At 34.6% G+C, this 22,838-nt stretch overlaps 6 protein-coding genes and 1 long non-coding RNA gene across 9 annotated transcripts; 6 read left to right on the top strand and 1 right to left on the bottom strand.

The window, feature by feature from the left end:
• Positions 1-318, top strand: LOC112589984 (uncharacterized). The gene has a single exon (XM_025305218.1). It carries the CDS (start codon positions 1-3, stop codon positions 316-318), a length of 318 nt encoding a protein of 105 aa, XP_025161003.1.
• Positions 319-320: 2 nt separating this feature from the next.
• Positions 321-3,431, top strand: LOC105180796 (odorant receptor Or2-like). The gene is made up of 5 exons (XM_025305219.1): positions 321-863; positions 1,407-1,506; positions 2,263-2,382; positions 2,671-2,826; positions 3,169-3,431. The coding sequence occupies exons 1-5, from the start codon at positions 358-360 to the stop codon at positions 3,220-3,222; spliced, it is 936 nt and encodes a 311-aa protein (XP_025161004.1). The 5' UTR covers positions 321-357; the 3' UTR covers positions 3,223-3,431.
• A 48-nt stretch (positions 3,432-3,479) lies between these two features.
• Positions 3,480-5,976, bottom strand: LOC109503640 (uncharacterized). The gene is made up of 3 exons (XR_002162668.2): positions 4,684-5,976; positions 4,040-4,466; positions 3,480-3,827 (listed from the first exon to the last, which is right to left on the bottom strand). It is a non-coding gene; the product is annotated as an uncharacterized LOC109503640 (long non-coding RNA).
• Positions 5,977-6,550: 574 nt separating this feature from the next.
• On the top strand, positions 6,551-8,932 carry LOC105180795 (odorant receptor 43a-like). The gene is made up of 7 exons (XM_025305237.1): positions 6,551-6,569; positions 6,702-6,971; positions 7,077-7,545; positions 7,656-7,755; positions 8,126-8,245; positions 8,483-8,638; positions 8,836-8,932. The coding sequence occupies exons 1-7, from the start codon at positions 6,551-6,553 to the stop codon at positions 8,887-8,889; spliced, it is 1,188 nt and encodes a 395-aa protein (XP_025161022.1). The 3' UTR covers positions 8,890-8,932.
• A 200-nt stretch (positions 8,933-9,132) lies between these two features.
• Positions 9,133-13,178, top strand: LOC105180792 (odorant receptor Or2-like). The gene is made up of 5 exons (XM_025305232.1): positions 9,133-11,271; positions 11,378-11,477; positions 11,842-11,958; positions 12,183-12,338; positions 13,037-13,178. Exons 1-5 carry the CDS (start codon positions 10,823-10,825, stop codon positions 13,115-13,117), a joined length of 903 nt encoding a protein of 300 aa, XP_025161017.1. The 5' UTR covers positions 9,133-10,822; the 3' UTR covers positions 13,118-13,178.
• A 517-nt stretch (positions 13,179-13,695) lies between these two features.
• On the top strand, positions 13,696-18,132 carry LOC105180791 (odorant receptor Or2-like). 2 transcript variants are annotated; one of them, XM_019840342.2, is made up of 7 exons: positions 13,696-14,428; positions 14,665-14,934; positions 15,046-15,514; positions 15,627-15,726; positions 16,686-16,805; positions 17,605-17,760; positions 18,001-18,132. In XM_019840342.2, exons 1-7 carry the CDS (start codon positions 14,368-14,370, stop codon positions 18,052-18,054), a joined length of 1,230 nt encoding a protein of 409 aa, XP_019695901.2. In that variant the 5' UTR covers positions 13,696-14,367; the 3' UTR covers positions 18,055-18,132. The 2 variants fall into 2 exon arrangements, with proteins under 2 accessions (XP_019695901.2, XP_025160998.1); XM_025305213.1 differs by having other exon boundaries at positions 15,079-15,514.
• A 58-nt stretch (positions 18,133-18,190) lies between these two features.
• Positions 18,191-22,828, top strand: LOC112589983 (odorant receptor Or2-like). 2 transcript variants are annotated; one of them, XM_025305214.1, is made up of 7 exons: positions 18,191-19,116; positions 19,352-19,621; positions 19,733-20,201; positions 20,314-20,413; positions 21,373-21,492; positions 22,304-22,459; positions 22,697-22,828. In XM_025305214.1, exons 1-7 carry the CDS (start codon positions 19,056-19,058, stop codon positions 22,748-22,750), a joined length of 1,230 nt encoding a protein of 409 aa, XP_025160999.1. In that variant the 5' UTR covers positions 18,191-19,055; the 3' UTR covers positions 22,751-22,828. The 2 variants fall into 2 exon arrangements, with proteins under 2 accessions (XP_025160999.1, XP_025161000.1); XM_025305215.1 differs by having other exon boundaries at positions 19,766-20,201.
• The last annotated feature ends 10 nt before the right edge of the window (positions 22,829-22,838 follow it).

Below are 22,838 nucleotides of genomic sequence, written 5' to 3' on the forward strand. Positions count from 1 at the left end.
ATGATAGATTTAGATTGGGCGATCGGTCTAAATCGGCTCATGTTGAAAATCGTCGGTTTGTGGCCACCGGATAATCGAGACTGTCATGAAAGCATGAAATCGAAAATTCGATTACTGTGCAGCATTATCATGATACTCTTCATATTAGCAATACCAACTTTCGTATCACTGATAAGAGTATGGGGCAATATGATTCTAATGATAGACAATTTGATATACAGTCTACCCGTGTTAATTGCTCTATTCAAAGTTTACATTATTTGGTACAAACAAGAAGGTATATTTGACAGAATAGTGTGCTCTGAGAATTTGTCTTAATCTTTCACTCAATTAGCAGAACTCGCAAAAATATCATTCATGTATCAAAATACTAATATATTACTGCACATTAAAGATTTGGTGCAATTGATTGATATGATTGCGAGAGACTGGATGAAACCAAAGATAAAAGAGGAGCGGGACGTTATGTTGAGGCTCGCAAAGATCAGCCGTATGATCGCCATTTGTGGCTGGCTCCTAGCATTCTTTCTAACGATAACTTTTTTCACCCTCCCATTTTTCGGACTGACTATCAGACACGTGACGAATTTGACCGACCCTGGAAAACCCTTGGCGATACAAACGTACTACTTGCATGACGTTTCCGAGAGTCCCCAGTTTGAGTTGACGGTTCTGGCGCAGGGAATCTCTATGTTTTTAACGAGTATTTCTTATTACGCGGTCGACCACTTTCTGGGATTGCTAGTCTTGCACGTATGCGGTCAAATGAATAACCTGCATTTGCGATTGACACATATGGGGCAATATACCAACTTCAATGCTATTTTGAAGTACAACGTCCAGGATCACATCCGCTTGATCAGGTACTCAAATTAATCATACAGTTTGTATGTCTAATTAGAAATTGTGCGGACAATATTATAAACTTTCGTACAATGTAAATTACAGTATACAAGGTGTTCGGTAATTAGCTGCCAACCCGAAGTGTGAAGGTAGATTGGGTTAAAACAAACATAAAAGTCCTATACCGTTTTGCGAGATTCGCAATAATTATCGAGTTATTCATTACAGAAATTTGACGAATGAGCGCGCGCTGAGATGGATGATTGGAGAAGGACAACACGCCGCTATTCGTTGTTTTATCTCGCTACACCTACGTCTCGCCGCACACAGTTGCTGGGTCGATTGGGCCGCGTTGTAACCCGAGAGGCTGTGATGCTTCTCCAATCATCTGTCGGCGCGCTCTCACTCTTCAGATTTCAGTCATTAATAACTCGATAATTATTGCAAATCTCGCAAAATGGTATAGGACTTTTGTGTTTGTCTTAACCCAATCTACTTTCACACTTTGGGTTGGCAACTAATTACCGGACACCCTGTATATTAAGTAACAATAACTGTTACAGGTCCATCGAAATCATTGATGATTCATTCGATTTATTATTGCTCATCCTAGTACTATATTTTGGTATAACATTCTGCCTACAGGGGTTTCTCATAGTTAACGTAAGTTGAGAATAATCAAATGTAAGATTACGCGATTACTGGAATTCTTATAGAAACGGTTGTTAATAATTTGTTATATCCATATATGAACAAGTTGCAGTATGTACACTCAGAGGCAGGTATAGTAACCCTCGGTGGCGTCGTATATGCCTGTAAAGCAATCGAAAGCGATGACTGGCATATAAAATTCAATTTTATAATAAATAATTAAAACGTTTATTCTTGTTATTTTTATATAATAAGACAGATATTATTGTATATGTGTCCATTATATTTTTGTCCTAAAAAATAATAAAAATATTAAAAATATTATAGAAATATTATAAAATATAATAATATATAATAATATAAAAAAAAATTGGCACTGCGAGGACTCGAACACTCCTTGGACGACAAAATACTAGTGCGCGCCTTAGCTACCACAGCTACTGCGCTTCACGCTTATTGATTCCAAGTTTACTACACTTAACATGTAGCTGTTTTTTTAATTGCAAATTTCTCGCAAACGAAGACCCATGCACGCAAACCTTTTTAGGATTTTTATGTACTCAACCCCTTCCCCATCCGAATAAAATATGATTCATTCAATTATCGATTTTACATGTCTTGCCATCTCCTTGTGAGTGTATAATGCAATCATAATTGAACATTTTTGTCGACAATATTCCTGCCGCACGATATATAGTAAATGTAGAACGCTAAAATTTAGATAATATAATTTTTTTGGATTTATAACTTGGAATTGTAACAATCCAGGTTTTTAATGACGATGGACAAGTGTCATTTATGCAATTACTTTGGTTTGTCGCAGTGACTATATGCGTTTTATTGCACATGGGCCTTTATTGCGCCGTTGGCGAAACTCTCGTGACGCAAGTAAATGAAACAATAAGATAGTAGTTTTAACAATAATTCAGATAGCATTATTCGTCTGTTTCCATGAACAAATAAAATTTTCGTAATTTTTTCACGTGCAATGCTTATTCAGTAATCATTGTAATGTTGTCGAAAATCGACATTATATAATCATTTCGGTTAAATTTATCAAAAGGTAATTGAAAAAACGTTGCTGCAACGTTGCAATGTTACAACAATATTGTTGCAACTTCTGTGCTGTATTGTACATTCTGTATGATTCGTCACATATAAATTACATTTCCTTAGGGTAAAAAAATTCATCGCGCCACGTACGAATATACGTGGTACACTATAAATCCAAAAGCGGCAAGGAACTTGATTTTAATAATGCTGCGTGCAAGTAAACCACTCTACATTACGGCTGGGAAGACATTTCCCATGACGATGGCAACGTTTTGCAATGTAAGTTACGCATGACATGAATAATCCCATACAGCACAGAAGTTGCAGCAATATTTCTGCAACGTTACTGCAACATTGCAACATTGTTGCAACATTGCAGCAACGTTTTTTCAACTTATGTGCTATATGGGATACGTTATTATATTTCACATGTTATTTGGAATTCTTATCTTAATAATTGAGTTTAATCATTTCCTGGTTCTTCTATCACTTGTAATATATTATAGTTTAAAAAATGTAAAGGACTGCAAAAATAAATGTTTAACAGATCCCCACATATTATACTTTTATTCAGCGCTAATAATATTAAATCTCCATTTATATGTCAAAAAAATGTTGCAGCTGTTGAAAACATCAGCAGGTTATATATCTGTATTACTTGCTAATCAAGATTAACGGCGATGTTATAAACTTTGAGCTCAAACTTAAACAATTATCTAGTAACATAATTAACAATAAGAATTGATCAACGAAGCATAAGTAAGCACGTAAGTACGATGTTACTGTCTTGTTATATTCTTTGAACCAAATAAAAAATATATATAAAGGGAAAAGTCATTCGGGATATTAAAAACGGGTATTAGCTTTTTAAAATGGTATTTTAAGAAAATCAACAATATTTATTCTAATTTTATTATGTGAAACGTATCGCTTAAAATCCTACAACTTTTGTATGGAATATTTCTTTGAAAATGTGTCTATTCGAGATATTATGAGATTTCAACACTTTTCATGTACACTTGTATAAAGCGCTGCATTTAGTAATTCATGGCGAATACAAAAAAGTTTATAAACATTAGATATTCTACTCATTCCTCTTAGTTGATTGATCTTACCTTTATATTTCATATTGTTCCTTGATATTTTTTTCTCAACACAAGGTAATTAAGTAAATATCAAGTAATTCACTTTTTGACTGACTTATCTTAATACTTTTACACATTTTGACGACAGAAATCATTTGGCGGTAATAATTTTTAGAGATTGTTGCATCAACGAATCTGCAAAATGTAATGGAATTTTGTTTAAGATTTCCCTATTTTTTTCTAACAATAATCGATTCCTCTCATTATTTTATGCATAAATGTATTAGATTAAAATCGTTGAGTACAGAATCGATTACGAAAATATTGTATATCTTATAAAAAGTATCAGGATATAATGTAAAACGAGATAGACTTTTTAATAATTTTACTCTGGCACTTTTACATACCGAGAAACAGTGTTAATCCAGCTAAATGAAATTATACACATGTAGTTAACTCAGTGCAAAATCCTGTTGAAATCTATATAATTCAAACTGATTCTTAGGTAGAATCACAACTGTGAATATAAACTTTAGGTTTAGCAGACATGTCGTCACCCTGCCGAAATTTATGCAGGGACATCTGCTGTGCATTTAGTACAAATTTGTTGTCGACTTATTATTAACAAACTTTACTTATATCGGTTGCTGTATCGATCTGTCTTCACACTATCACAGTATCAAATTTGCTCTGGTATTGTATCCAACTTGAAGTTAGGATGTGGTTACAAACTTTTTGATTGCAATTGGGACGCAGTTATGAACGCCACCGAGGATTTGACAATCTCGCTCCGAAAAAGAACAATCTCCTAGCTATCCGTAAGCAAATGGTTATCTGGAAAATTATATTAAACACGATTATTCAATCTCCCAAGTGATAGCCATTATTTTCTATTATTTTTGCTATATTATACATCTACATGTTTGTAAGCTCTGCCATAAAATTAGATCAATCATGACATTTTTAAGATACCCATTCAGACTTTCGCATCATCCCAAACATTCCAAGGCATACCGTGTTACATATTTCAACTTATTTCAATACAGCTTACCGTTCAAAGATTCCATTTGATTTTATTATTATAGTGTTTGCCATTGTCTTTATCTCAACGTAAGTATTCACTCCTCGTATATTTTGCGTAAACTGCAGATGCAATTACAGAAAAATCTTCGCAGAGACCGTCCTCCGAGTTCGTCCTCCTCGTTTAGTAGCTATACTTCAACTGTTCACTGAAAACGGCTAAAGATTCATTAATAATGTACCAAGTGCTCTACATATCTGTATCGTCAATTCCTTTTTCCACTGGATTAACTTTCTTCGGCTGGAAAACAATAAACAACTTACGGACGTTGCACGTTTTCACAAACTTTTTTTCAGACTACAGATCATGCCGTTTCGCGAAGTAACAATTTTACCTAAAGATGATTGCGACCAACATCATTTATAAGCGCTTATAGTTACGGTAGCAAAGGAAAAAAAACACAAAATAATAAAAGCGATGAACCCTCCTATCGATGAGCGTTACATGTTTGTTTTCTCACGGTCATAACTTATTTATTCACTTTTCTGTCCAACGAAGCACCCCAATCAACTAGAAGATAATACACCATCATGCGCGTCACGCATATTCTAGTTACTGAAGTATTTAGGACGATGTAATAAAACTTTTGCGTTCGGAGAATTACATCGCGAGCATGTATCGTAATAACGCCTCATCAAAATCGAAACATTTCTCATGGATGATAAGAAACAGTACTCGTTTGACCCTGAACATGAAACGTTCAGACGGATATAATGGTGCTCCTTTCGACTATCAATTCTTTAGTTTCGACTATGAGTTTCTTTAGATCAATTATTTAATTTATCAGTTTAATTAGATCGATTATCTTCTTATTCGATATTATTATGTCATATGTAATGTTTTATTTATATTTTCTATAATTGATTTTAGGACACATATCTTTGATTTAGCGTATGAATTTTATCAGTGTAATTCGTTTAGTGGAATTGAACACTGAAGGAGTATCATAAAAATTATTATAAAGACATATTGTTTATTTCGTAAGATGAAATAATTTTTTATTACTTGACTATTTCCAATTGGAGAAATTAGGAAGCTGCGTTCGAATATCCTACTTTCCTCCATTCCAATATTAATAATATATTTTAGTTTTTACATTCAAGCAGCATATATAGGGTGCACCTAAAATAAGCCCGAGTAATTTTGAAAATATGCAAGAAGAAAATGTTATACAGAAATGTAGAGTTTTAAGAAACGCATCATAGGAATGATGTTGAATAGCATCATCAAGGTTACAGGAAGTCACTTTGAATTTTTTATTAGAAACCCCGTTCTTTATTATATCATCTTTTTCTACCAATTAATTTGAGCAACTTTTGTCCGAAACATTTTTTTATTTATCTAATTTTTTTTTTAGATATTTAAGAAAAATTTGGAACTTTTTCAATATTTAGCTTACGATAACTCAATAACTATTTGTCGAAAGAAATAGAGTACTTTTTTAATCTATTTTGAGTCAAGAATATGCTGTTATAATAGTGTCTTAACTATTGTTAATATAATGATTTTGAAATTTCAAAGGTCATCAAGTTAATAAAAGTCAGGATATTATTGTATTAACAATATATTCTTGAGATCAAATGAAGTAAAAAAGTATGTAGTTTTTCTCCAGACAAATAGTTACCGAGATATCAAAAATAAATATTGAAAAAGTTACCAAGTTTTCCTTAAACATCTTAAAAAATATTGGGCAAATAAAGAAATGTTTCAAATAAAAGTTGTTCAAATTAATTGGTAGAAAAATATGATAAAATAAAAAAAGAGGATTTCCATTTAAAAAATTCATAGTGATTTTTCTTGACGACGCGGTTCAAGGTCACACTAATATTGCTATGTAATGCGTCACTTAAAATTCTGTAACTTCTATATTTGACATTTTTTTTTATCTGGCATATTTTTAGAAGTATTCAGGTTTTAGGTGTCTCACTCTGTATAAGATTATTGTTTCTATAATAATTTGAAACATAAATGAAAGCTTCTAATAATAGATTTAGAATGGGCCATTGGTCTGAATCGGCTTATGTTGAAAATCGTCGGTTTGTGGCCACCAGACAATCAAGACCCTCGACGGGCACTAAGATCAAAAATTCGGCTACTGTGCAGCTTTATTATGATGCTTTTCATACTGGCAATACCAACTTTCGTATCACTGATAAGAGTATGGGGCGACATGCTGCTAATAGTTGATAATCTAATATACACGTTACCTCTGTCGATTGCTCTATTCAAAGTTTGTATTATTTGGTACAAACAGGAAGGTATATTTAACAAAATAGTTTCTTCCCAAAACCTGGCTTATATAATCTTCTAATCCAAAAATATTACCACATACAAAAATTCTAACGTATCACTAAACATTAAAGCGTTAATGCCTCTGATTGATATGATCGCGAGGGACTGGATGAAACCAAAATTGAAAGAAGAGCGGGACGTTATGTTGAGGCTCGCAAAGACCGGTCGTATGATCGCTATTTGTGGATGGCCTATGGCAATCTTTCCAACGATAACTTGTTTTGTCCTTCCATATTTTGGACTGACTATCAGACATGTGACAAATCTGACCGACCCTGGCAAACCCTTGGCAATGCAAGCGTACTATTTGCACGATGTTTCCAAAAGTCCGCAGTTCGAGTTGACACTACTGGCGCAAGGAATCACTATGCTCACAACGGGTGTCTCTTATTATGCGATCGATCACTTTCTTGGGTTGTTAGTCTTGCACATGTGCGGTCAAATGAAGAACCTGCATATGCGACTAACACATATGGAACGATACACTAACTTTGACACAATTTTAAAATACAACATCCAGGATCACATCCGCTTAATCAGGTACTCAAGATGGATCACCAAGATTGTAATTGGAAATTGTGTGAAAAATTATAGATTTTTATATAATGTAAAATTATGTCGTACAACCTAAGAGACAATAACTGTTGCAGATCCATTGAAATCATCGATGATTCATTCGACCTGTTGATGCTTGGCATAATGCTGTACATTGGCCTGATATTTTGCCTACTTGGATTTCTCATAGTTCAGGTAAATTGAAACTAATCGCTAATAATTGCAAGATTAACAAGATTTACATAAATAGTTATCAGTAAATCCTTACTGATTATAGTCATTTTCAGTAAATCCTTACTAACCCGATACTTATTTTACATTGTGCATAATTTACAGTAGTTATGAACAATTTGCGCATTAAAATAACATAAATCGTTATTTAACAATTTTGTAGGTAATTTCCTTCCAATATAATACATATTTTATACAAAGCGAGTTTCAGACGGTATAGAATTAGAATTCACAGAATGGGCGTATTTACTCGTTACAAGTTGTTTTCCCCGAGACAACATCTCGTAACAAGTCATTTGACCCAACCTGTACAATTGCAATTATGACTATCTAGGTTCTTAATGATGACGGCCAATTGTCATTTATGCAATTAGTTTGGTTCGTTGCAGTGACTGTATGCGTTTTGTTGCATATGTGCCTTTACTGTGCCGTTGGCGAAACTCTCGTGACGCAAGTAAGTAAAATCTTAAGAAAATGCCCGTTAGCAATTGCGTTAGTAACCACTTTAACACCAATATGATTCGTCTGCTTTTGTAATCAAATATAATTTCCTTGAAACCTTACGTATAATAATGAATATTCAATCATTATCGTACTGTTGCCAAAAAACGATGTTACTTATATACCTCTCTTAAACTTTTCAAAAAGTATGCATTAGTCCTAATATATAAGAGCTATTGTATTTTTCCAGTGTGAAAACATTCATCGTGCCGCATACGAATACACATGGTACACTTTAGATCCAAAAACATCCAGGAGCTTAATTTTAATAATGCTGCGCGCAAGCAAGCCATTGTACATCACGGCTGGAAAAACATTTCCCATGACGATGGCAACGTTTTGCAATGTAAGTTTTTAGGGACAAAACTGACTTAATAATTAAGTTCAATTAATTCCTAGTCTTCCTACAAAGTATCGTCATGTAATGAGATCAAAGCAACATCACAATGATATTATAATAATGTCAAACACATATTATAATTTTATTTAACACACGCAAATAATTTTACATATATACGTGTATTAAATTTAAAATTGTTGCAGTTATTGAAAACATCAGCAGGTTATATATCTGTCTTGCTTGCCAATCAAGATTAAAGACGACATTAAGAATTCTGTGCTCAAATCTAAACGATTATTTAGCAAAATCAATTATCAATTAATAATCAATTTAGTAAAATCAATTATCAATTAATTATAAATCAATATGACAATTGCATAGACACACATATGTATTTTTCGACAATACATACATGTGTATTTATGACAGATTTATTGTAGAAATAGAAAAAATTAAGAAAATAAATAATAGAAAAAAGAAGTAGTCAGAATATTAAAAGATTCTGATTTCTTGACCAGCTGACGAATTTGTACACCAATATTAGTACAACGTTGTGTCCGAAGGTACATACAAATTCATATCAAGTGTCATACCATGGATTTTAGACTATTTCCATTGTGCCTGTCGTACAAAAATTCCATCTAAAGCCATCCATGGTTTATGATTGTTCTCATCTCAATGTAAGTGTCCCATTTTCGCATATTTTCCAAGTCAAAGAAGCAGAAAAGCAAAATTGTCCTGGGAACCACCAAGAGGAGTATATCCTCCTCGTTCAGTTGCCGCACTTCAACTGTCCGCTGGATCTTATCATACGACTAAAGAATCATTAATAATGCAAGCGCTGTACGTAGCCGATGACAACTTCATTGCCCACCTTCCACCGGACTAACTATTTCAACTGTAAAAAGTATCAACAAGCTCCACATGTCCCACGCTTACCACAAAGTTCTCTTGATCCCCTCTCTTATTCACAATGTGTCGTCGACCAAAAAAGTTTACAAATGCGTAAACGCAACCATGTATGAACATGTTGTGTCCAAAAGAAAAAGAATATGGACTGATAAAAGCGATGGACTCTCGATAACTGTTACACGTTCGCATGGTCATAATTTATTCACTCACACTTTTGCCCAACAAAGTTACGATGGCGATTATATATCCCAATACTCGACACGCACATTCTCATTCCTTCAATACGACGGTGCAATAACACTTTTATGTTCGGAGAATTACGTCGCGAACATGCGTCGTAACAATACCTCCTACAAGTCGGAACCTTCTTCATCGATGATAAGAGACAGTACTGGTTTAACCTTAGACAAGGAACCTTCGGATGAATGTATTGGTGTTTTTGGCTCTATCAATTCACAATTTCTTTAATTAGATCAGCTACTTATAAAATGTGGAATTATGTGATCTTTTATATTTTATATTATTTATATTTTATATTTCATTTCTTTATGTAATTAATCTTAAAATGCATGTTTTGTATTCCGCGTATGGATTATAATATAACGCATTCGATGGAGTTGCGCACTGGAGGAATTAATGATGGAGGCTAATTGATTCGTACCATATCACGAAAATTATTATAGAAACATGTTGTCAATTTTGTAAGGCAAAATATTTTATTACTCCACTGCGTTTAATTGAACAAATTTTGAAGTTGAAGGCTCGGTTATCTCAATATGAACATATATCTTGATTTTTACATTCAAGCAACATATTCAAGATTAATGTTAAAAAAGTAAGATGAGTCTCAAGTGAAAGTTTTTGATAATAGATTTAGAATGGGCAGTTGGTCCAAATCGGCTCATGTTGAAAATCATCGGTTTGTGGCCACCGGACAATCATGACCCTCATGAAGCCATAAAATCCAGATTTCGATTAATATGCAACTTAACCATGCTCCTTTTCGTACTGGCAATACCATCTTTCGCTTCATTAATAAGAGTATGGGGCGACATGATACTGATGATAGATAACATGATATATAGTCTACCAATGTTGATTTTTCTATTCAAAGTTTGCATTATTTGGTACAAACAAGAAGGTATATTCAATAGAATAATATGTTTGGTGAATTTGACTTAATTTTTCACTGAATTAGCAGAACTTGCAAAAGTATCATTCACGTATCAAAACACTAATATATTACTGCATATTAAAGATTTAGTACCACTGATTGATATGATGACGAGAGACTGGATGAAACCAAAGATGAAAGAGGAGCAGGACGTTATGCTGAAACACGCAAGGACCAGCCGCATGATCGCCATGAGCGGATGGTTCATAATAATCATTATTGTAATGATTAACTTAATTTATCCATGCTTTGGAACAACAACCAGGCACGTGACAAATCTAACCGACCCTGGAAAACCCTTACCGATGCAAACGTATTACTTGCACGACGTTTCCAAGAGTCCGCAGTTCGAGTTGACACTTCTGGCACAAAGAATCACTATAATCATATCGAGTATCTCTTATTATGCGACCGACCACTTTCTGGGACTGTTAGTTTTGCACGTATGCGGTCAAATGGAGAACCTGCATATACGATTGACACATATGGAGCAATATACAAACTTTAATGTAGTATTGAAATATAATGTCCAGGATCACATCCGTTTAATCAGGTACATAAAATTATCAAGACTGTATAATTGGAAATTGTGTGAACAATGATAAACTTTCGTATAGTGAAAAATTATATTGTTTTTTAAGAGTCAGTAATTGTTGCAGATCCATTGAAATAATTGACGATTCATTCGATTTGTTGCTGCTTGTCATAATATTATATTTCGGCATAATGTTCTGCCTACTAGGATTTCTCATAGTTAACGTAAATATAAAATATTCCTTTGCAAGAATATATGATTACCAAGATTCTTACACAAATAGTTATCTGCCGTTACCAACAGTTATCTAACTAAATTGTTAACAGTAAATCATTAGGTTCAATAGGACATAATTTATACCAGTTGTGAACAATTTGTGCTCTGTAGAAAGTTATTTAACAATTATGTCGGCAATTTTCTTCCAGCATCATACATTTTTTATATAACGCGAGTTTCCGTCAGTATAGAGTTAAAATGTGCAGAAAAGGCAAAAACGAAATGCACTCGTTACAAATTGTTCTTTCGAGACAACAGTTCGTAACGAGTCAATTGATCCATTTTGTACAATTTCCAATTATGACTATCTAGGTTCTTAATGATGGCCAATTGTCACTTATGCAATTAGTTTGGTTCATTGCAGTGACAATAACCATTTTATTACACATGTGCCTTTACTGTGCCGTTGGGGAAGCTCTCGTGAGACAAGTAAGTGAAATTTTGCAAAATTTTAAGAAATGCCCGTTAGTAGTTGCGTTAGTAACCTTTTTAACCTTAATGCGAACAGTGATTCTTTTATCTTTATGATCAAATATAATTTCCTTAACAACTTATGTATAATAATGAATATTATGTATCTCGATTAAACTTTTCTAAAAGTAAATGTGCATGAGTTCTGATATATATCTGATATAGCTATTGTATTTCTCCAGTGTGAAAAAATTCACCGTGCCACATACGAATACACATGGTACATTTTACATCCAAAAGCAGCGAGGAACTTAATTTTAATAATGCTGCGTGCAAATAAACCACTCTACATCACGGCTGGAAAAACATTTCCCATGACGATGGCAACATTTTGCAACGTAAGTTATAAGAGATAAAACTGACGTGTTATTATGTTTGACGTGGAATTCTTATCTAATAATTAGGTTCCGAAAAATAATTAATAATTTTTATAATTAATAATTAAGTTTCATTAATTCCAAGTGTGCACGCATGTGTGTGTGTGTGTCCGTGACAGAAGAGATAAGGACCCCGTGGTTCATCACTTCCACAGTATTTATTGACTCCAAACCCTCCCTTTTATGCACATGAGTGCGCGCGTGCGCTGTGTGTGTGTGTGTGTGTGTGTGTAAGTCTTCAATACTTGGCCCGAAGGTCAAAAACAACGATATTTTTGAAAGGCTGTAACTTTGCGAAAAAAAAATTGTAGCGACTTCTTTTTTTTCAAATTGAAGAAGATTTGAACTTTATGACGATGCAAACGGCGTCCCCGAAAAAAATTGTTCACGTCCGTGCATTCCGTCAAACTTTGCAATTTTCAGTATACCAAACAAATGTCCTCAGATGTCAGGGGTTACAGGGGTAGGAGTGCATCGCATGCAAAAAATGGAGATACGTTCTTAAAGTAGAGACTTCAAGCTTCATTTTGAAAAAAAATCATTAGTCTACAATAATTTTTCGCGAAGTAATCGCCAGTCAAAGTTGGCCAATTTTCGGCAATAAATTATCTGTGCCATAATTATTTTGAGCAGTGTATATTAAACTTAAAATGTTGCAGTTGTTGAAAACATCAGCAGGATATATATCTGTTCTGCTTGCCAATCAAGGAGAACGGCGATGTTATAAACAATGCGCTTAAACTTAAATAATCATTTAGTAAAATTAATTGTCAATTAATAGAATGTAATAATTAAATTTCATACACATACACAAACTCACACACACACACGCACGCATACACAACATCCTTTGACAAAATATACATATATATTTATTACTGATTTATTGTAAAAATAGAAAGAATTAAAAAAATACAAAATATGTAATAGTAGGATATTAAAATAGTTTGTATCCTTAATAAGGTCGCGAACCTAAAGACAAATATTAGATATACATATTAATTTAATATCTTCACACTTCGTACTTCATAATTCCGTTTTAAAATTTAATAATATCCCTTTGCCTTTTTGCCATTTATATCTGTGTACTACTAAGTTCTTAAAAACTATATGCTTTGGCGAAGGCGGCGACATAACTTCACGAAACAATGAGCAAGCAGTATAAAATACTGTAAAACTTTTGTAGGAAACATTTTTTCATATACCTCGTATTTACGAAGATATTCGCAAAAAAATGAAAATATTAGTGTTTTCGAGGGGTTGTTTCACCCTCTAAACCTTGAGATACTCACATAAAAAAATACGTGTCTAATAGTTTTTATTGCTCTACAACATATCCAAAGCCCATCAAAATCGGTGAAGCACAGTTCCGACTGTTTCCTTGTCAGTGTAAGTCCCGTTTCCGCATTTTTTTGGAAAGAAAGAAGCAAGAAAGCAAAATCGTTCTAGAAAACCACCAACTTTATCCTATTCGTTCAGTTGCCACACTTCAACTGCCCGCAGAAACTGATCATGCGACTAAAGAATCATTAATAATGCAAGGACTCTACACAACCTCTAGATGACAACTGTTCTTCATCCATTGGACTAACTTTCCTCAGCTATAAAAGATATCAACATGCTCCACATGTTTCACGTTTACCATAAAGTTTTCTCCCGTCTCCTGCACGTAATGTATCGTCGAACAAAAAAAGTTTTCATATGTGTGATCGCAACCATATATGAACGTGCGGTGCCAAAAAGAACACGAACTAATAAAAGCGACGAACCCTTAATGACCATTACACGTTCTCACTATCATAATTTATTTATTCACTCCTTTGTCTAGCAAAGTACAGCAACAAGATGATAATATATCCTCTTACACGTCATGCAAATTCTGGTTGCCGCAATATATACGACGATACGATGTAATAGAACTTTTGCGTTTGAAGAAATACGTCTCAGGCATGCATCGTAATAACACTTCGTACAGGTCGGATCGTCCTTCATGAGTGATAAGAGACAATACTCGTTTGACCTTAGACATGGAACGTCGGACGAATACAAAGGTGGCACTTTCAGTTCACATCAATTTACAGATTTTTTTAATTACATTAATTACCTTCCAAATTGAATTTACTATGTTATATTTTATGTTTTATTTATTGCTTTTCCAATTGATTCTGAAATGCATTTTCCTTTACTCCATTATGAATAATATATTTCGATTTTTATATTCAAACTATATATTTAAGATTATTATCAAAGAAAAAAGTGAGGTTCAAGTGAAAATTTTTGATGATAGATTTAGAATGGGCGATTGGTATAAATCGACTCATGTTGAAAATCATCGGTTTGTGGCCACCGGACAATCGAGACCCTCATGAGATTATAAAAACGAAATTTCGACTATTGTGCAGCACTATTATGGTGCTTTTCATATTGGCAATACCAGCTTTTATATCACTGATAAAAGTATGGGGCGATATGATCCTAATGGTAGATAATTTGATATACAGTCTATCCCTGTTCATTGCTCTATTCAAAGTTTTTACGATTTGGTATAAACGAAAAGGTATATTTAACAGAATACTATGCTCCGAAAATTTAACTTAATGTTATTCAATTAGCAAAATTAGCGAAAGTATCGTTCACATATCAAAACATCACTTACCATACATTAAAGATTTAGCATCTCTGATTGATATGATCGCGACAGACTGGATGAAACCAAAGACGAAAGAGGAACGAGACGTTATGCTAAAACTCGCAAAGATCAGTCGTATGATCGCTATATGTGGATGGCTCTTACCATGTATTCCGACGTTAACTTGTTTCGCACTTGCATATTTTGGATTGACTCTCAGATACGTGACGAATCTGACAGACCCTGGTAAACCCTTGATGATACAAACGCACTACTTCCACGACGTTTCCAAGAGTCCGCAGTTTGAGTTGACGTTTCTGGCCCAAGGAATTGCTGTGTTCATAACAAGTATCTCTTATTATGCGGTCGACCATTTCCTTGGGCTATTAGTCTTGCACGTATATGGCCAGATGGAGAACCTGCATATCCGACTGACACATATGGAGCGATATACAAACTTTGATACGGTATTAAAATACAATGTCCAGGATCATATCCGCTTAATCAGGTACATAAAATCATCAAGGCTGTATGTATAATTGGAAATTGTGTAGACAATAATATCAATTTTTATATAGTGTAAAATTATATTGTATCTTAACAGGCAATAATTGTTGCAGATCCATTGAAATCATCGATGATTCATTCGATTTGTTGTTGCTTGTCATAGTAGCACATTTCGGCATAATATTTTGCTTACTAGGATTTCTCATAGTTAATGTAAGTAGAAAATATTCCTGTGCAAAAGTATACCATTAACATGATTCTTATACAAAATGGTTCTATACCATTATCAACAGTTATCTTACTAAACTGTTAACAGTAAATCGTTACGTTCACTTGTCCATAACTTACACTAACTGTAAACAATTTGCATACTGTAGGACGTTATCTGTCGTTATCAATAGTTTTCTTACTAAATTATTAACAGTATCGTTACGTACATTTGTGCACAATTTACAGTAGTTATCAACAATTAATAACGCTGTCGGACGTTATTTGACAATTTTGTTGCCGATTTTCCTCTAGCGTTATACATACGTAACGTGAGTTTCAGACTATACAGAATGTCTGGTAATTAGCTGTCAATCTAAAGTGTGAAGGTAGATTGGGTTAAGACAAGCATAAAAGTCCCATGCCCTTTTGCGAAATTCATAATAATTATCGAGTTATTAATGACAGAAATCTGAGGAGTGGGAACGCGCCGACACAGATGATTGGAGAAGCGTTACAGCTGCTCAGACCACAACGTGGCCTAGTCCAGAAAATGTTGCCGGTACGCAGCGAGGGGAAAGACAACGCGCCGCTATTCGTTTTATTTCGCCGCACCTACGTCTCGCCGCACGTTGCCAATAGTTGCTGGGTTGACTGGCCCATACTATGGTCCTAGCGACATTCCTCCAATCATCCGTCGAGGGCGCGCGCTCATTCGTCAAATTTCTGTAATTAATAACTCGATAATTACCGCGAATCTCGCAAAACAGTATAGGACTTTTATGTTTACCTTAACCCAATCTACCTTCACACTTCGAGTTGACAGCTAATTACCGGATGCCCTGTATAGATTTAGAGCCTTCACAATGGTCTCATTTACTCGTTACAAGTTGTTATCTTCGAGACGACAGCTCGTAACGAATCGTTTGACTCAACGTGAACATGTTGTAATTGTGACCATTCAGGTTCTTAATGACGACGGCCAATTGTCATTTATGCAATTAGTTTGGTTCATTGCAATGACCATATCCGTTTTGCTGCATATGTGCCTTTACTGTGGCGTTGGCGAAATTCTCGTGACGCAAGTAAGTGAAATTCTGCGTAAAGATGTGCCTGCTAATACTTGCTTTAACGCCACTTGATTTACCTATTGAATTATGATCAAGTATAATTACCTTAACTGCTTACATACAGTAATGAGTATTCAATCACCATTGTAATAATGCCAAACACCGACGTTACTTATATACTTGCAGTATATAAGTTCGTTATCATATTCTCTCGTCTTCCTCTCTCAACTGTCCACTCCTCTTAATTCACCAAACCGCTCTCGTTCCCCCTCGACTAATCTTCTCCATATCCATTTTTCTCCAATTTTCTTACTTCTTTTTCCTTTCTTCTTTCTCTCCTGAGTATTTCCCTCACTCATACACATACAATGCATACATACAAATCTCGATATTCGATGTAAAGTTAAATCGCGTTCTTGTAAACCGCGCCGTTAATAAATCTTTATAGCAATTTCCCATTCTGTTTGCTACCCTAATTTTAATAAACATTGTTAATGATTTATTTTCCACAATTTATTTTAAAATCATGCCTATACCCCACTTTCCGAAAATCGATTCATGGTCTTATGCCCGGTAAAGGGATTCGTTATCCTGACCGAAAAACAGACCGCTCGTCGTATATCAGCGAGCAAGTAAAGGAACCCGTCGTATTGCTGACCCGCTCCCTGGCACGCGTGTACGAACGAGATTCGCCTTTTCTGCGAAAGGATAAGTTGCGCTCCTCCTCCAGGACGTAACACTGCTGTTAAATTTTCCGAAAAATGAATATTATGCATTACACCTCATACGTATAATAGCTATTGCATTTGTCCAGTGTGAAAAGATTCATCGTGCCGCATACGAATACACGTGGTACACTTTAGATCCAAAAGTAGCGAGGAACTTAATTCTAATAATGCTACGTGCAAGCAAACCACTGTACATCACGGCTGGGAAAACATTTCCCATGACGATGGCAACGTTTTGCAACGTAAGTTATAAGAGACAAAATTGAAATTAAACACCTTATTATGTTTTGCGTGTTACTTGTTTTGAAATTCTTATCTTAATAATTAAGTTTAATTAATTCTTAATCGTCGTACAAGTATCGACACATAATAAAACAATGCAATGTTACAATAAAATTATGACTAATGCCACACATATATCATAATATTTTCACGCTAATAATATTATATATATATTTATATGCTTTTTAAAAATGTTGCAGTTGTTAAAAACGTCAACAGGTTATATATCTGTCTTGCTTGCCAATCAAAATTAATAGTGATATTAAGAACATTGCGTTCCAACAATTGCAATCGTTTAGTACAATTAATTATCAAATAATAAAATATGACAATTGAATTGCACATACATATATGCATACTCTTTGACAAAATATATGTGTATCTATTACTGATTGATTGTAAAAATAGAAATAATTAAGGAAATAAAGAACAGGAATTAACGAGGGTATTAAAAGTGTTTGAGTTCCTGACAAGTTTACAAACCTAAAGACAAACACGTATCACAATTTTATTAGTTATCACCACAAACTTAAAGACAAACTAGTACGAGACCACAATTATAACATTCGTTTACATACAGATTCATACCAAGACTTATGGTTCCATTAATATTAAACTATTTTCATTGCGCTTATCATGTAAAAGTACTATCTCAAGCCATTCATGGTTTTCCATTATTTTCATCTCTATACAAGTGCCTTGTTTCCGTATATTTTTGGAATTAAAGAAGCAAGAAAGCGAAATTGTCCTAGAAAACCATCAACTTTATCCTCCTCGTTGAACTGCCGCACTTTAACTGCCCGCTGGAACTGATCATATGACTAAAGAATCATTAATAATGCAAAGGCTCTACACAACCGATGACAACTTGTTCTTCTTTCATTGGACTAACTTTTCCTCCGATATAAAAAATATCCACATACTCTACACATCTTACGCTTACCATAAAGTTCTCTTGGTCCCGTCCCTTTTTCGTAGTGTATTACCGAGCGAAAAAGTGTCAAAGAGAAAAAGCGCACGTACTAATAAAAACGACCGATCCTCGATCACCATTACACGTTCTCACTGTCATAATTTATTCACTGACCCCTTTGTCTGACAAAATGCATCAACAAGATGATAGTACCCCTCTTGCACATCACGCACATTCTGGTTCCCGCAATATGTACGATAATATAATAGAACTTTTGCGTTTGGAGAATTACGTCTCAGGCATGCATCGTAATAACACTTCGCACAAGTCGGATCGTCCTTCATGAGTGATAAGAGACAATACTCGTTTGGTCCTAGACATGGAACGTCGGACGGACACAAAGGTGGCACTTTCAATTCACATCAACTTACAGACTTTTTAATTACATTAATTACCTTCCAATTTGAATTTACTGTGTTATATTTTATGTTTTATTTATTGCTTTTCCAATTGATTCTGAAATGCATTTTCCTTTATTCCATTATGAATAATATATTTCGATTTTTATATTCAAACTATATATTTAAGATTATTATCAAAGAAAAAAGTGAGGTTCAAGTGAAAATTTTTGATGATAGATTTAAAGTGGGCGATTGGTATAAATCGACTCATGTTGAAAATCATCGGCTTGTGGCCATCGGACAATCGAAACCCTCATGAGATTATGAAATCGAAATTTCGACTATTGTGCAGCACTATTATGGTGCTTTTCATATTGGCAATACCAGCTTTTATATCACTGATAAAAATATGGAGCAATATGATCCTACTGGTAGATAATTTAGTATACAGCCTACCTGTGTCCATTGCTCTATTCAAAGTTTTTACGATTTGGTATAAACGAAAAGGTATATTTAACAGAATACTATGCTCCGAAAATTTAACTTAATGTTATTCAATTAATAAAACTAGCGAAAGTATCGTTCACGTATCAAAACATCACTTACCGTACATTAAAGATTTAGCATCTCTGATTGATATGATCGCGACAGACTGGATGAAACCAAAGACGAAAGAGGAACGAGATGTTATGCTAAAACTCGCAAAGATCAGTCGTATGATCGCTATATGTGGATGGCTCTTACCATGTATTCCGACGTTAACTTGTTTCGCACTTGCATATTTTGGATTGACTCTCAGATACGTGACGAATCTGACAGACCCTGGTAAACCCTTGATGATACAAACGCACTACTTCCACGACGTTTCCAAGAGTCCGCAGTTTGAGTTGACGTTTCTGGCCCAAGGAATTGCTGTGTTCATAACAAGTATCTCTTATTATGCGGTCGACCATTTCCTTGGGCTATTAGTCTTGCACGTATATGGCCAGATGGAGAACCTGCATATCCGACTGACACATATGGAGCGATATACAAACTTTGATACGGTATTAAAATACAATGTCCAGGATCACATCCGCTTAATCAGGTACATAAAATCATCAAGGCTGTATGTATAATTGGAAATTGTGTAGACAATGATATCAATTTTTATATAGTGTAAAATTATATTGTATCTTAACAGGCAATAATTGTTGCAGATCCATTGAAATCATCGATGATTCATTCCATTTGTTGCTACTTGTCATAGTAGTACATTTCGGCATAATATTTTGCTTACTAGGATTTCTCATAGTTAATGTAAGTAGAAAATATTCCTGTGCAAAAGTATACCATTAACATGATTCTTATACAAAATGGTTCTATGTCATTATCAACAGTTATCTTACTAAACTGTTAACAGTAAATCATTACGTTCACTTGTCTATAACTTACACTAACTGTAAACAATTTGCATACTGTAGGACGTTATCTGTCGTTATCAATAGTTTTCTTACTAAATTATTAACAGTATCGTTACGTACATTTATGCACAATTTACAGTAGTTATCAACAATTTACTGTGCTGTCGGACGTTATTTAACAATTTTGTTGCCGATTTTCCTCTAGCGTTATATATACGTAACGTGAGTTTCAGACTATACAGAATGTCTGGTAATTAGCTGCCGACCCAAAGTGTGAAGGTAGATTGGGTTAAGACAGGCATAAAAGTCCCATGCTGTTTTGCGAGATTCACAATAATTATCGAGTTATTAATGACAGAAATCTGAGGAGTGGGAACGCGCCGACACAGATGATTGGAGAAGCGTTACAGCTGCTCAGCCACAACGCGGCCCAGTCCAGAAATTGTTGCCGGTGCGCGGCGAGGGGAAAGATAACGCGCCGCTATTCGTTGTTTTATTTCGCCGCACCTACGTCTCGCCGCACGTTGCCAATAGTTGCTGGGTTGACTGGCCCATACTGGCCCTTGCGACATTCCTCCAATCATCCGTCGAAGGCACGCGCTCATTCATCAGATTTCTGTAATTAATAACTCAATAATTATCGCGAATCTCGCAAAATAGTATGGGATTTTTATGTTTATCTTAACCCAATCTACCTTCACACTTCGAGTTGACAGCTAATTACCGGACGCCCTATATAGAGTTAGAGCCTTCACAATGGACTCATTTACTCGTTACAAGTTGTTATCCTCGAGACGACAGCTCGTAACGAATCGTTTGACTCAACGTGAACATGTTGTAATTGTGACCATTCAGGTTCTTAATGACGACGGCCAATTGTCATTTATACAATTAGTTTGGTTTATTGCAATGACCATATCCATTTTGTTGCATATGTGTCTTTACTGTGCCGTTGGCGAAGTTCTCGTGACGCAAGTAAGTGAAATTGTGCCGTAAAAATGTACCTGCTAATACTTGCTTTAACGCCAATACTTGATTCGTCTATTGAATTATCATCAAATATAATGACCTTAACTGCTTACATATAGTAATGAGTATTTAATCACCATTGTAATAATGCCAAACACCGACGTTACTTATATACTTATATACTTGCAGTATATAAGTTCGTTATCATATTCTCCCGTCTTCCTCTCTCAACTTCTCTTAATTCACCAAACCGCTCTCGTTCCCCCTCGACTAATCTTCTCCATATCCATTTTTCTCCCATTTTCTTACTTCTTTTTCGTTTCTTCTTTCTCTCCTGAATATTTCCCTCACTCACACACATACAATGCATACATACAAATCTCGATATTCGATGTAAAGTTAAATCGCGTTCTTGCAAACCGCGCCGTTAATAAATCTCTATAGCAATTTCCCATTCTGTTTGCTACCCTAATTTTAATAAACGTTGTTAATAATGTATTTTCACATTTCCACAATTTATTTTAAAATCATGCCTATACCCCACTTTCCGACAATCGCCTCATGATCTTATGCCCGGTAAAGGGATTCGTTATCCTGACCGAAAAACAAACCGCTCGTCGTATATCAGCGAGCAAGTAAAGGAACCCGTCGTATTGCTGACCCGCTCCCTGGCACGCGTGTACGAACGAAGTTCGCCTTTTCTGCGAAAGGATAAGTTGCGCTCCTCCTCCAGGACGTAACACTGCTGTTAAATTTTCCGAAAAATGAATATTATGCATTACTCCTCATACGTATAATAGCTATTGCATTTGTCCAGTGTGAAAAGATTCATCGTGCCGCATACGAATACACGTGGTACACTTTAGATCCAAAAGTAGCGAGGAACTTAATTCTAATAATGCTACGTGCAAGCAAACCACTGTACATCACGGCTGGGAAAACATTTCCCATGACGATGGCAACGTTTTGCAACGTAAGTTATAAGAGACAAAACTGAAATTAAACGCCTTATGTTTTGCGTGTTACTTGTTTTGAAATTCTTATCTTAATAATTAAGTTTAATTAATTCTTAATCGTCGTACAAGTATCGACACATAATAAAACAATGCAATGTTACAATAAAATTATGACTAATGCCACACATATATCATAATATTTTCACGCTAATAATATTATATATATATTTATATGCTTTTTAAAAATGTTGCAGTTGTTAAAAACGTCAACAGGTTATATATCTGTCTTGCTTGCCAATCAAAATTAATAATGATATTAAGAACATTGCGTTCCAACAATTGCAATCGTTTAGTACAATTAATTATCAAATAATAAAATATGACAATTGAATTGCA

This window comes from Harpegnathos saltator, unplaced genomic scaffold (genome assembly GCF_003227715.2).
Source record: "Harpegnathos saltator strain DR-91 unplaced genomic scaffold, Hsal_v8.6 scaffold682, whole genome shotgun sequence".
In the NCBI taxonomy this organism is placed as follows: Eukaryota; Metazoa; Arthropoda; class Insecta; order Hymenoptera; family Formicidae; genus Harpegnathos; species Harpegnathos saltator.

What these genes read in the sequence shown, in the direction of transcription:
- LOC112589984 (XM_025305218.1), top strand. Translation starts at nt 1, where the DNA reads ATGATAGATTTAGATTGGGCGATCGGTCTAAATCGGCTCATGTTGAAA.
- LOC105180796 (XM_025305219.1), top strand. Translation starts at nt 358, where the DNA reads ATGTATCAAAATACTAATATATTACTGCACATTAAAGATTTGGTGCAA. An exon ending in AGGGGTTTCTCATAGTTAAC is followed by an intron (nt 1,507 to 2,262) that starts GTAAGTTGAGAA and finishes GTAACAATCCAG; the next exon opens with GTTTTTAATGACGATGGACA. An exon ending in GCGAAACTCTCGTGACGCAA is followed by an intron (nt 2,383 to 2,670) that starts GTAAATGAAACA and finishes ACATTTCCTTAG; the next exon opens with GGTAAAAAAATTCATCGCGC.
- LOC105180795 (XM_025305237.1), top strand. An exon ending in TATTTGGTACAAACAGGAAG is followed by an intron (nt 6,972 to 7,076) that starts GTATATTTAACA and finishes TAAACATTAAAG; the next exon opens with CGTTAATGCCTCTGATTGAT. An exon ending in GCGAAACTCTCGTGACGCAA is followed by an intron (nt 8,246 to 8,482) that starts GTAAGTAAAATC and finishes GTATTTTTCCAG; the next exon opens with TGTGAAAACATTCATCGTGC.
- LOC105180792 (XM_025305232.1), top strand. Translation starts at nt 10,823, where the DNA reads ATGATGACGAGAGACTGGATGAAACCAAAGATGAAAGAGGAGCAGGAC. An exon ending in TAGGATTTCTCATAGTTAAC is followed by an intron (nt 11,478 to 11,841) that starts GTAAATATAAAA and finishes ATGACTATCTAG; the next exon opens with GTTCTTAATGATGGCCAATT. An exon ending in CGATGGCAACATTTTGCAAC is followed by an intron (nt 12,339 to 13,036) that starts GTAAGTTATAAG and finishes AAAATGTTGCAG; the next exon opens with TTGTTGAAAACATCAGCAGG.
- LOC105180791 (XM_019840342.2), top strand. Translation starts at nt 14,368, where the DNA reads ATGAGTGATAAGAGACAATACTCGTTTGACCTTAGACATGGAACGTCG. An exon ending in AACGTCGGACGAATACAAAG is followed by an intron (nt 14,429 to 14,664) that starts GTGGCACTTTCA and finishes TTTTGATGATAG; the next exon opens with ATTTAGAATGGGCGATTGGT. An exon ending in CGATGGCAACGTTTTGCAAC is followed by an intron (nt 17,761 to 18,000) that starts GTAAGTTATAAG and finishes AAAATGTTGCAG; the next exon opens with TTGTTAAAAACGTCAACAGG.
- LOC112589983 (XM_025305214.1), top strand. Translation starts at nt 19,056, where the DNA reads ATGAGTGATAAGAGACAATACTCGTTTGGTCCTAGACATGGAACGTCG. An exon ending in AACGTCGGACGGACACAAAG is followed by an intron (nt 19,117 to 19,351) that starts GTGGCACTTTCA and finishes TTTTGATGATAG; the next exon opens with ATTTAAAGTGGGCGATTGGT. An exon ending in GATCACATCCGCTTAATCAG is followed by an intron (nt 20,202 to 20,313) that starts GTACATAAAATC and finishes TAATTGTTGCAG; the next exon opens with ATCCATTGAAATCATCGATG.